We start from the raw sequence: 13,312 nt of genomic DNA, 5'->3' as shown, positions 1-13,312 counted from the left end.
AGCATAGGGGAAATTAAGCCATTCTTGGTAACGCATTCTTTTGTGGAAATAACTTACAGTCTCGCAGTACCCCAAAAATTAAAAAAAGGGACAAGGAACAATACCAAAAAACGAGCTGAATGGCATCAAAGAATTCTTAATCTTAGTGTCATACTGCATGCGACAAATATGATGCACCATGAGCCTAAAGCTGGATAAGCAACTAACTTTATACATCAGCTGATCTCCATCGGGAAACTACAAGGAAATAGGGAAAAAAAGGCGTCCAGATGAACTCAAAACATCCCCCATCTAATCAGGCTTCTGAAGCACTTGAAAGTGCACAATTCGTTACATAACGTGACAGGCTACAACGTACTCGAGAAGACAGAAATACATGTTTCCCTCTCAAGTAGCCGCGACTGGAGCGGGCAATAAGGATGACTCGAATGAAGATGGGAGCCACCCCTTCCGATTAGCATACTCCACATAGAAATGGAACTTCTCTTTTGCATTCGGGATGTCAAGAGCCAAATCATCCATTCCATCCTTAATCCGGGTGAAACCTTTTGTCATCTGATTGATGGTGATGAGCCCCTCGCTGTAACATTCTTGTAGCAGATCCAGCATCCTGTCGTTCTTCTTCTCCATCGCCATTACCAATGCCTTCTTCACGACTTCGTGGTTGAAGAAGGGCATTCCCAGATCACGTATGCACTGGCAAGCCTCGGTCACCACCCCACCACTCTCGTATTCCTCCAGAAGCTTTTGAATTTTGTCCTTCGCATCCTCAACAGCCCACCCGGTTCCACCTCCCCAGCACCTAAGAATCCTCTCCCCAGCATGACGGGCAGCAATGAGCGATCGAGCCACACGCACGGTTTCACTCCCACTGCAATTAGGAGGCAACCTGCTTCCAATTTCTTCTAGATTCAGCGGGGCCAACACATCATCAATAACAGCCCTAGCCAAAAATAAAGCAAGCTCATTTGAAGCATCTAGAATGTCGAGAGCCGTGTCCTCTGCCGATTCCAAAAGCAGCACAAAACCATTTGCAATGTCCTCAGTTGAAAAAATCTCAATATGGAGGGCAGACAGCAGGATAGATGCCATCTCTTTCTCTCTGTTCTTCCTGTCCATAGCAAGGGTGATGAGCTTCTTCAAAAATACAGGGTTAAAATCAGGTGCTCCAAGATCTTCCAGGCTCCGAATGAGCTCAGGAATGTCATCAGAGAGAAAATATTCATGAATTATAGTTACAACTTCCTTCTTATAGCGCCTTAACTTTTCATCTTCCATTTGTACGTCTCCATTATCTGATGACTTTGAAAATGAAGCATCAAGGCATCCTTCAGAGATAGCCTTGGGAACCAGTGACTGAAACAGGGACTTTGCAGATGGAACGTCAAGAGCAAGGTCGTCGAGGCTCTCAGCCAAACGGGCAAACCCCTTAGCCATTTGACTGGTACTTATTAAGCCTTCCTCAGCAGCTTCCTTCAGCAACTTCATTATCAAGGGTTCTGTTGCTCGTGTCTCTATTGCAAGAACCAAAGCCCTTTTCACCACCTCGTGATGGAAAAATGCAACACCCAACTCCCTAATGCACCTGCATGCCTCAAAAGCATCTCCAGTCTCCACATACTCCCTTAGTAGATCATCTATCTTCTTTTTCACCTCTTCAACAGTTATGTGTGTGCTACCACCCCATCTCCTCTCCAAAAGTTCTGCATGGTGCGGGGCTGAGAGATAACTCTTTTCAGCAGTCTGAATAACCTGGAAACCTTTAGAGGATTCGGGCAGTGTTTTCTTAGCCCTGGTGAGGAACGCTGGGGGGAGAATCTCGTCAACTACAGCCCGTGCCAGGAACAATGCGAGCACATCAACAGCATCCAATATATCAACAGAGAGATCGTCAGCCGACTCAAGAAGCAAGACAAACCCATCTCTAATTTGTGGTGGGCTGATGACATCAGCATACAAGGCAGAGAGCAGAACCGAGGCCATTTCTTTCTGCTTATCATGGCGATCCATGGCCATCGAAACTAGCCGCTTGATGAAGTATGGGTGATATTCACTCGAGCCCAGTTCCCTGAGATCAGACGATGCCACGTCCACATCACCAGTGCTAAAGTATTCCTCTACCAAAGAAACAACAGTTTTCTTGTATTCATCCAAAGGGTCTGAGACTGTTGAACCAACGAGCTGATAAGGCTCCTGTAGAAACAAATAGTAGAAGCAACACAATCAACACTTGTCACCAAGTACTTGTCAATAAAAGAGCTAACCTCCGGCCCACAGATAGAGGAGTGATAAATGCCAATTAATGGTTGAACACAGGCATTACCTCACCACTGTCATAGTTGGGATCATTTCTATCAATATGTGATCCACCATCGGTGTCAAGCAATTTCCCCCAAGTTCCCTTACCACCACCTCCATCTGTTTCCAATATACAAGTAATAGCACATACACACAAAAAAGAAAAGATTGCTCAATCAGAAGTTTCAAACCCTAAACAGTAAATTATAAACAGCTACAGCCAGACAACTAACCTAAATTGAACTACTCTCCTTTGTAGCATAATCACATAACTTAGAAAGATAGATACACGTTCAATAAATGCGCGGAAAAAAGATATAATCGTGACAAGCCTATGGCCCCAAGCAATTAAGTGGCAGGACCTGAGTTCATTCCAACTCTAATAAGCAGATTTCCAAATGCAACTCTTAGGGTTGCTGCAGTAGAGTCACTGGAAATAGAAAAACACCAGAGCTACTCACACATTCAGTCCAAACAAAAAGGCCCAACTCAAGTTGTAAGAGATTTTAAATCAAAGGCCTCCTAATCAACCCCACTGCAGCCACAAACAGGATCGTGACCAAAACTACAACTCCGACGGTTCCAAAACTAAATCATACTTTTGGCTATGCAATTTTTTTAAAATCCACGATACAAAAATATACGAAAAGAGGAATAATGGCTATGAGTTCCATTGATCATCTATTATATATAGTTCACAGACAGAAAAGATCAACTGATAAGTTAACTGCCGCACTTCGCAAAAGATCACCTAATAAGTCTCAGGCAGGGAACGGAAATAAACTCTTACGGAGAGGATAATGACGACTTAATGGGAGTTCTAATGATCAGATCGACTTCGACTACATAGACAAACGGAACCGGCGCACTGAACCCTTTGACGGAAACATTACTCGAGGGCACAATCAAAATGCGCCAAATTTTACCTTTCTTGACTCGTATGAACTTCCCGGAGTGCGACCTCCGCACGTGCCTCACGGCGATTCCAGCCGTGGGCGCCTTGCCGGCGGCGGGAACCTTCAACGGGTGTTCGGAGAGGAGAGTCTTGGGCGACTTGGGAGAGGAGGACAGAATCTCCGCGTTCTGGGTCGCTAATTTAAGCGTCTCCCTCTGCTGGTCCGTCAGGAACCCCTCATTCGACGCCATCTACACGCAGCGCCCCCGCTCCTAAACAACAAGAAACGACGATAAAAAACAAACCACACATCGACACCTTAACTCGTCGCCACCTACGACCAATCCACACTCAGATTCACGAACAAAGCACGCGCGACCGCGGGCCTCGCGCGCATTCAGAAAAAAAACCGAATCTAAGCGTCGATACAGGGGGGACAAAGCACAACGAACGAAGGAGCGGCCGCTCTTCGAATCTGAGCCACGAGCCGCGATCGTCGACAGCATTTGAGCCAAAAATAGCACCGCGAGACGGAAATACCAGAACGAAAGCACGAACAAACGAGGAAAAAGAGAAATCAAAGGCGGCGAGCGAGATTCGATAGAAGGACCTGAACAGATTGCAGCAGCAGCAGCAGCTAGACGTGCCCGATGCTTCCGTGCTTGGCCCGGACGAATCTCGAGCCACAAGACAGAGAGAGGCAGCGCGCGCGCGCGGAGATTGGATCTCCGATCCAGCACGCACACAGACAAACAGAGGGAGAGAGCGAGAGAGCGAGCGAGCGAGCGAAGTCGCAGGTGAACGCGAGAGGCGCACGAGCCCCCGGGCGGGCGCGCTTTTCCCACCCCCTCGGCCGCCGCAGCGAAATCGGACACGCAAAGCAAACCCTAGATCAAAAACCACGTCCGCCGCCGCCGCCGCCCGCCCCGACGAAAACCGTGGGGATCCAAACGGTTCCTCCTTCTTTTTCCCCCCCACTACTTTTGTTTGCTTCCGTCTTTTTCTCTCGCTCGCTCGCGTGGGCGGTCCGCGTCTCGATCAGTTGAACACGAGGAAGGGTGCGGATGAGAGGGACATGGATGAGGACGCAGCGAGAAATGGAGAAGCACAGGGAAGAGAGAGAGAGAGAGAGACAAGGGGGGAGTGGCGGAGCGAGGGGCGGGGGGTTTATATACGGAGGCTACCGCTGCGGTTACGAGCACACGTCATCGGCGGAGGTTCCTCCGTGTCCCCACGTGGCACCGCCCCTTTTGGGGAAGCCCCGGTCGTATCGTTTTAGCCGAGGAGAGGCCCCGCGGCCGGTGCCGCCACCTGGCGCCCCCCCTCCTCAGCCGCTTCTAGGGTTTCCTCCCCCTCCCCGGGCCCCCCTCCGTTTTTACCGAAATGCCACTAGATCGTTGCTCTCTGCAGTCTCCTCGCTCGCTTTTCCGGATTTTTCCCTTTCCCCCCCCTTCTATTTTCCGGGTTTTTCTTGGGCGTCTAGTTACGGTTTTTTTTTTTAATTGAAAAATAACATAAACAGTTCCGAATTTTTAATTTGTTCAATGTGATCCATAAACTTTAATTCGATATGCAATGTGATCCCTGAACTTAATTTGATCCCTAAATTATATGAACATAAGAACTATATTGAATATGTACCAAATGTCTAGGAATCACACCGAACAGATTAAAAGTTTAGAGATCACATCAAATATTAAGTTAAAATTTATGAATTACATTGAACATATTAAAAGTTCACGAATCACGTTAGATATGGAGCTAAAGTTCGAGTACCTTTTGTCATTATCCCTTTTTCGGTTTTGGTATGGTGTCTACTTCGTAGGTCGGCCAAGGAATATATGGATTGATACGCATGCGTGGCAAGATAAATTTAATAATTATCTTTTGGATGATGTTATTGGGGAATAATAAAAATCCCCCCCTTTTTTTTTTATATCTACGGATTCCTTGCGCTTGGGAAATAGACACGAGAGAACAAGCGGGTTCGATTCTTGGTCTCTTGTTGATGATGATAAGGAGGTCAGATCAGATTGACGTGCGGCGGTCCCCCCCCAAAAAGAAAAAAGAGTGAGGAATTTGGGGGGGCGGCGTCGCGGATTGACGAAGTTCGCGCTCGAGTGATCGACGAGTGTCGGGCAAGATTTTACCCTTTAAAGAAATGATTTTGGAGCACGCGAGGGGCGACGAGTGATTGCAAGTTGGACCCGGATCGGATCATCAATCATCGATTCATCGTATGCGTTTGGTCCGAGGAAATGGGCTGCGAAAATTCAGAAGCTTCTTTTTCCTTGCAAAGATTGCTGGAAGGCCCAATGCATATGTAGAACATAAGTCTCGTGTTGCAATGCAGGTGGCAAGCAGGAAGAGAAAGCCCAAGATCCTTCTCTTCTCACCGACCCAGTTTGGCTTTATAGCAGTTCAGAGAAGCCAGTGGACAAAATGAGGGTACAAAACATATGCAGTTGACCTTCCATACAGAGTAAAAGAAAACTGCCATTTGGCTTCAGGTTATACCAAAAGAAGAGCGATTTGGCCTTGTGTGCTTCAGAGAAATCGGGCATGTCTCGGGCTATCGATGTTCTCCGACGGGTATCGGTTCTTTCGCCGATCTCCGTACAGCAGAACTACTTGGCGCCGCCGCCGCAGGGAAGCACCCACTCGACAAAGTGACCGCGTTGTCTGTCGTGCCTCCTTTCGCATGCCTGCAACATTCGCACGGTTTGTTCCGATCAAGGCCAAAACTGAAAACAACTCCTACAAGACTGTAGCTAGGTAAATAAATATTTGGTCAGTGTCGGAGGAGGCTTCATCCAAAAAGTGAGGGGCATCGACGAAGAGGTCCTCCCTCTTTACATCAAAGATATGTCGAGCAGTGATGAGTCTAGCGACAGAGAGCAAGCACATAGTCGAATTGTTTAGGGAGATGATTCCAAATGAGGAAAAAGCATGAGCATAGGCCAACAAGCACAGAGACACGTGAAATAGAACATTAACAGGACAATCAACCCATCGTACCAAGTTTACATTTTCTATCCACCGCAAAAAAAAAGTGTTGCAGAGCTTCTCGGGGCTTACCTTCCTAATTGGCAATATTGGGGTCTGCCAACAAAGAATATCCGGACTTTCCCTCGTTCTGCAAAAACAGAGATTCAGCAGTAAACATACAAGAGCATGTGGAGATAAATAGTGTCATTTTCCGTGAACATAAACAAAGCAGTCGACCATACACACTACAGAATCATCTCAACAACCATTCCACTTTTACATCTAATGCATGTCATTACTGGACACACATTTACTTTAATGTTATGGCAGAAAAAGCATTGGCCAAAGCAATCAGCAAATTCCGGTGAACAACCATCCTAAGATGTATCTACAAAGATCTGCAATAGCCACAGAAAAAAAGAAAGCAAAGCCACTCACTTATCAGCATCCCTGGAAACGCTCGTATAAGCTTCGCTACTGCAGAAAAGATATCGTTCGTCCGCAAAGCTTACTGTCTCTGCGGCCATTTTCCCAGGGCAGGACGAAGCAAGCTTCTTCTCCTCTGGCATATCCTGGCAGATCATCTGCGAAGTGTCAGGCATGTTTGACATCTTCTGACCCTTCATAACACGGGGGAAACAGTTTGACTGAACTTCTGGCTCTCGGCTGGAGATTACATGGTGTCTACAGCAGATCGCCTCTCTTCCTGAACAATCAGACTCTGGATCAGGCAGATGGCCCTCCAGGTCGTGGGATGACCTCTGTGACATGTCTGTACCAACACTTAGAACATTTCCATCGGCATTTCTTATAGTGCTTACTGCTCCGATTCGGTGATCGCCTATATGCGGCATTTGAGATCTACAATCAGAAGGGCAGGCCAGATTTGCTTTTGCCTTGGTCGTGTACTTATCAAAGGTATAGTCAGAATAATCAGAATCGCTTCCTTGTTCAACAATTGACCGTGTTTTCTGCAGCATTCTGCGGGAGCAGCTGAAGAAACTAAAAGATGGCCTTTTCACTTTTACATGCTTAGATTCCGCTGCGCAAGGTACATAATTGATTCTGATCTCTACATTACAGCCAAGGATGGACTGAAGCGAACTGGCAATCAGTTTCCATGACTTCTCAGCCCTTGTCACATAGTCAGGATGACTGAAGTCCAAATTAGCAACTGCAATACCTGAGATGTCAAACATGTCCAGTGATCACAGATTACAGTGAAATTACAAACCTAATACAGATTGATAAAAGAAAAGTAAAACAATAAAATGATCCAGAAGAGTTCAGAGCTTGGATTCGCATGAGCTCAAGCTGGAGGCAACCAAAGATGCATTGCCACAAATTACTGTGTTATGGTAGACATCTAATAGCAAATTAGCAAGATGACGTAAAGCGGCATGCAGATTGATTATTGAAAAGAATTTAAGCAACAAAGGCAAGTTAAACACAACACAGATCACCCAAAACAAAAAAACTGCAAATATTTCCACAAATAATGACATAAGAGGTGTCATTCGATGGTAACCATTTGGTTTTAGTCACCATTTGAATAATGCCATCAGTGGATCATTTTGATTATGTCAGCAATGGCTCTATCTGCGTCCTGTTAATAAATGCACCAACAGAGGGCTCATATAGTAGCTTAAGGCACAATCATGCCGGGGTCAAGCACACTAGATCAGAATAAAGGCATCTTGAGTCAAGTATATATATAAGCAGAAGTTTCTCAATGACAGCTTATCAGATCAAGAGATATTAGTTTCAGAATGCCTATTACCAATTTCTCTCACAGCACTGTTGAATTGACCCCCATACTTGACTCTATCAAAGATAGGAAGCATGTGTACCTTGATCCAAGCGAAGAGAGGACATACTTCCGCGTTTCATCAGAAAATTCTTCAAAGCCTTTGACTGACATAGTTCCGTAGCCCTTTTCCAGATAGAATCCAACCTTTCCCTGTAGTTTACCTGTGCATCCACTATACACAATCCGCCGCAATCACATGAACAACGGGAGAAATGATTCTTGCTCTCTTCTGTAGAGGGTCTGCTGCAACAGTCCCCATCTATATCTGAACAATAATTAGTCTCAAATGAATTAACTACGTTGACCTTATTAAAAACTTGCTCCAACTTATATCAATAAAGACTGCTGTTACAAAGCTGTGACTGAACTAAGCCACTCACCCTTCTCCATGTTCCGTGGACAACATTTCAAAGCACGTTCATCCAAAGAGGAAGAATCTGCAGAACTTAGTTGTAGCAGCGCCACTGTGAGCCAGGTTGTTTGATTCTTTGACATCCTCAATTGCTTCTCAGTATCGGAAAGTAACTTCAAAGCATGACTCAACTTACGCAAGTCAGCTTCAGCTAGAAGAAGAAACCAGTTCGAGTCAGACGACAGCGTTTCAAGATGATCAGCATGCCCTTAAATATTAAATGTGTAATACATAAGGACAAATCAGAAGATGCCGGAGAGGTCCTCTGACATGAATAAAGTGATAGCAATTCTGCCCGACACTAATTAAGCAAGCATCGAGTCAGTCCACCAACCCACGCTATGTTTTCTGAAAATTATGGATTGGTGGTCCATCAACACGCACTAAGATTACATTGCTGCATTCTGCAAGCTCATCTGATCAGCAAAAGAGACCAGACGGACTTGTAGAATGTCGCAGTGTAAGTAAAAATAAGACTGCGGGAAACATCATTAGGAAATATCCACTCAAAATGATGAGACAGAAGGAAAAGGAGCAGAGGTTGATTCCTCAATTGCACTAAATGACATAAAATGAAGGACGAGATAAATAAAGGTAAAACCCTGCCGCTGACACATTTTTAATCGACCAAGGACAGATTGAGCTGGCAAAGGCTCTCAAATGAAGTTAATTACCTTCAAATAACTTTACTCACAAAGCAGATCATACCAATGAAAGAAGCAAGTGGACCACACCAAATGTTTATTAACACCTCCTAATCACTGAAGGCAAAAATACTACACCCCCTAAAAGAAAGAAAAAAGAAAACCCTTCCCAGTCACCAGTCCATCACAGATGTAACCACATGTACCGCCTTTATATAATTAGTTGATTTCATGTTTTTCATTTAAGTTCATTGCGTAAAGATTATAGCTTCTAATTGCCCCAAGTCTAAGGAACCAGGAAAAGTCATCAAGTTCTGGCGGACAATAACTACAGAATTTCATCACACTAATGCAGTAATGGTACAAAATGACAGCATGCGCTTGCTGGATCCTTCCTATTTTACTTGGTACAGAAAATGAGATCTCAAGGAAACTAGGCATCGATCATGGCAGACCAAACGCCATAATCTACAAAGAAAATCCCAAGAGAAGCAACACAAATGGCAGTAGTCAAATTCATAAATTCATTCCTCATATCGTCCACAGTTAGTGGAGCACCATATCCACAATATTCTTTGGGCAGTCATAATGGTGAAATATGACATCACATCTCATGACCTCATGCATTGATGTTGGAGCAATTCGATGACATGTTAATATGCATACACATGAATTTGAATGCTTCTGGCCTTTGCTAGCTCAAGAAGCAGGCTACAGAACTTACAGGTGTGAATTTTAGAAAACTTCCCGCGGGCTTCTGAATTGAGTTCCTGAGACTGACCCGAGAGAATATCCATGATAAGATTTGCCAACTGCGATATCAGTTGCATTGGGTCAATTCTTGATCTCATCAGCTCCCGAGCTCGTATGACTGTATTTGAAGTGTCAGAAGATAAAGCTAGATTAAGCAAATCAAGCAATTCATCATCAGATACAGTTCCCGTCTGCACAAGAGAAGATGGCCAATTATGATTCATTTAATATAAAATGAGCTGAAACAATCTGACACAGGATGAGCTGAAAGCATGAGAAAAGTGTGGGGCCCTCACGAGCTCGTACACCAAGGACATTGTTATTCTTTTCCCAAGTAAACTGAGCTGATCGAGCATCATTTCTGCATCCCGAAGGGAACCATTTGATTTTGCAGCAATAAATTCTATGGCGACTTGATCAAAGTCCAGACCTTCTTCTACGCAAATTTTGCCCAATCTGCCGGCAATATCTGCATCCTTTATCTTTGGAAAGTGATATCTTTGAGAGCGTGACAAGGCACTTCTCGGCAGCTTGTCAAGCTCAGAAGTGATCATAATAAAGACAACATGCTCAAGAAGTTTCTCTAGGCTAGTCAGAATCATAGCCCACGTCTCTGCACGCAATAATTGGCATTCATCGACGATGAAAACCTTGAAGTGTGAAGAAACTGGGGGAATGGCCGCGTTTTTCAACAGGGATCGAAGTCTATCTGTGCGGTTTATTCTCATAGAATCCACCTCCTTAACGTCTCTGCTCCATCCAGAAAAGAGCACTGTGCATTCTCTGCAGAATCCACATGGTCCATGCTCCTTCAACATGAGGCAATTTAGTGCCGCAGCAAGTACTCTGGAAGCAGAAGTCTTGCCGGTGCCACGGGGGCCATGGAAGAGATATATGGAGGGTATTTTTCCAGTAGATATAGAACCGTGTAGAGACTTTGCTATTACATCCTGACCCACCAATTCATTGAAAGATTTAGGCTTTGACCTTTGACCAAGTCGCTTTAGTGTATCTGAATACGGAGTACTTTCATTATCTCTGCAAATATCTTTCCATCCACATCGGTTTGCCTCATTCACATCCTCAACTAACAGAGGCCTGTCTTCAACATCGGATAAAGCAATTGACCTCTTGAATTTTGGGGTCCCTGACCAGCAACAACTAATGCTGCATCCATCCTGAGAGTGATCATCTGCATCAACTTCATTAGCAAACAATGACGGGCTACGGGTTGAACCTTCTAGATAAGCATCAATTCCCGTATTTCTTGGAGTACCTGCACGACTTCCGATGTCACCAACAACACCACGCGATCTTCTCTGGATCCTGTACTGAGATTTTCGTTCTGAAGCAGTATTTGTGATCCTTTGCAATTGAGATGATCCCATTGACATCTCGCTGCATGAATCCACATCCTCCATATGATTGCTAGGAGTTACGCAGGCTAAGTCCAACCCTTTGTCCGTGGTATCGTGCCGATACACTTCATCTGCTGGCCTAATAAGCTCTTCTTGCTTTTTACTGCAAAAATCCAGCTCTCCTGACGGTGCATTCCAAGTTGGATCGCACGCATCGCCAACCAAGCACCGATTCTCACAATTAGCTAACTTAGACTTCCTCGATGTTGGATTAGCATCACAGTCATCCAAACATTTAATATCATAGTCCTTTCCTGCTAGACGCTTATCGACAGAGGCGCCTTCTTGGGGACTGTTCATAAACTGGAGAGATATCCCATTATTTGAATTGGTTTCCCAATTAGCATTCTCGATCAAAGCAGAAAACTTGCTCATGGAATTCGTCGAGGGATCCCTGAGTGACCTCACTCTCCTAAGTGCTACGAGAGCTCTGGAAAGAGGAACATCGACCGAATGCCGCCTACCATCCATCATTTTCTTCAAAGACCCACCACCATAGAAAAGAGTGGACTTCTCGCTACGATTTATATCTCAAGAACTAAAAGAAAAGCAGAGCGACCCTGAAAGAAAAGACAACGAATAACCCATCAAAGTTATCAAAAGAATACCCCACCGGACTAATCTATTCTTGAAAAGGCAAAAGCGTCGTTCTACTTTTTAGGGTTTGAACGCACACAGACACAGCACAGCACATCAAAATTAGGAAAAACAAAATTATACTCCATTCACGTTCTCCAAATGCATGTCACCAGCTCTAACTTTCTAGCTTCTAGGAAAGTAAGGAGGTGAGCAAAGCAAAAACAGACATTCAGAATTTTATTTTTTTTTAAGAAAACTGAGGCAAAAATCAAGCAATAAGCAAAACACGAAATGCTGAGATCTCTGGAAAAGGAGTGTTAGCACCTTTTTTTTTGGCTAAAACAGGAGTGTTAGCACCTGAACGTGAATAAAAGACAACCCACTCACTCTTTTGAAAATGTATGTCACTGCAACAGAAATAGAGGGAAAGGGACAGCTGGGGGGGGAGCGGAAGCTGGGCTAGGCAAAAACAAGAGAATGCGCATGGCACCTGCGGCCATAGTACACAGACGGTGCAGCTCGGAACAGTGTCAGCTTCGACTTCGCTCGATCAAAACGGAGGAGGAGAGTGCACGCCCAACGCGCACAAAGCTCGCACACTCGGCCACTCACAGAGTCACACTACTCCATTTCTCCGAAACAGAGCATGTCAGAGTCCCCAAGAAGAGAGAGAGAGAGGGGAAGAAAGCTAATGTAATAGAAAGAGAATCTCGAATTCAAAGATGTTAGAGAGAAAACAGTACACACACACACACATATTCAAGTGAAAACAACGAACGCGAAACGACAAAGTTGAAAAGGCTCGAACCCGAAGCCAGCAGCAGGAATTAACAAATAAAGAAATGCCATGTGCCCATCCATGACACCACGAGGGCGCGGCTGTGGAAGGGAACATCTCCCCATTCCCTCCTCTTCGAAGTTAACGACGGGTTTGGGTTTGGGTTTGGGTTTGAACGGGGGGGGGAGGAACGGTAACGTCAAAAGCGGAATACGAAACCCTACGCCCTCGAACGCAGCGGGGGGCATCGGCGGCGGAGCTCCCCCCTCGTCGAAGTCCCGCTCGGCATTGATGTGACATTGACGGCGAGGAAGATGGGTAAGTGGCACAGGAGTAAATGCCATTAATGAGCGAGGGCGATTCGCAGGAGCGGAATTGCCATCGCAATGCGGAGATAGAAAGAGAGATTCGAGGGTAAAAAAAATTGGTTTTTTGCAGACTTTCTTTTGCTCTCGTGCAGAGTTTTTTGCAGAGGGAGGAGGGGGGGCTGTCTGGCTCTCTTGTGCAGCGAGCCCATGGGGGGTATTTTGGGGATTTCGAGTTGACGTTGCCCCCCTCGACGGTTTTAGTTAGTTGGGAAAAGGTGGTGGGGGGGGGACAGGAAAGGCTGTGTCTCCGGTCCGTTTGGCGAAGTTCTTTCACTCGCACGGTTGGCGCGTGAGAGACGAACAGTTTTTAAGATTTTGCTGAGAAAAGGGGCGTTGAGCATTTTGTCAAGCAAATTAACAATTCAAAAA

The 13,312-nt window shown here is 45.3% G+C and overlaps 2 protein-coding genes across 3 annotated transcripts; both read right to left on the bottom strand.

Moving 5' to 3' along the window:
• Nucleotides 1-101: 101 nt before the first annotated feature.
• LOC115690780 (MA3 DOMAIN-CONTAINING TRANSLATION REGULATORY FACTOR 1-like) lies at nucleotides 102-3,956 on the bottom strand. Its single transcript, XM_030617245.2, has 4 exons — nucleotides 3,804-3,956; nucleotides 3,225-3,465; nucleotides 2,324-2,418; nucleotides 102-2,193 (listed from the first exon to the last, which is right to left on the bottom strand). Exons 2-4 carry the CDS (start codon nucleotides 3,442-3,444, stop codon nucleotides 388-390), a joined length of 2,121 nt encoding a protein of 706 aa, XP_030473105.1. The 5' UTR covers nucleotides 3,445-3,465; nucleotides 3,804-3,956; the 3' UTR covers nucleotides 102-387.
• A 1,518-nt stretch (nucleotides 3,957-5,474) lies between these two features.
• On the bottom strand, nucleotides 5,475-13,029 carry LOC115691212 (protein STICHEL-like 2). 2 transcript variants are annotated; one of them, XM_030617798.2, is made up of 8 exons: nucleotides 12,288-13,029; nucleotides 10,097-11,778; nucleotides 9,772-9,991; nucleotides 8,372-8,554; nucleotides 8,032-8,256; nucleotides 6,620-7,364; nucleotides 6,272-6,329; nucleotides 5,475-5,898 (listed from the first exon to the last, which is right to left on the bottom strand). In XM_030617798.2, the coding sequence occupies exons 2-8, from the start codon at nucleotides 11,690-11,692 to the stop codon at nucleotides 5,821-5,823; spliced, it is 3,105 nt and encodes a 1,034-aa protein (XP_030473658.2). In that variant the 5' UTR covers nucleotides 11,693-11,778; nucleotides 12,288-13,029; the 3' UTR covers nucleotides 5,475-5,820. The 2 variants fall into 2 exon arrangements, with proteins under 2 accessions (XP_030473658.2, XP_056170237.1); XM_056314262.1 differs by having other exon boundaries at nucleotides 12,606-13,029.
• Between the last annotated feature and the right edge of the window lie 283 nt (nucleotides 13,030-13,312).

The sequence above is a fragment of the Syzygium oleosum genome, unplaced genomic scaffold (genome assembly GCF_021117445.2).
Source record: "Syzygium oleosum isolate NSW1041296 unplaced genomic scaffold, Sole_v2.1 Sole_v2.09, whole genome shotgun sequence".
In the NCBI taxonomy this organism is placed as follows: Eukaryota; Viridiplantae; Streptophyta; class Magnoliopsida; order Myrtales; family Myrtaceae; genus Syzygium; species Syzygium oleosum.
The sequence above is the reverse complement of the archived record's forward strand: the minus strand, read 5'-3'. Positions and strand labels throughout refer to the sequence as shown.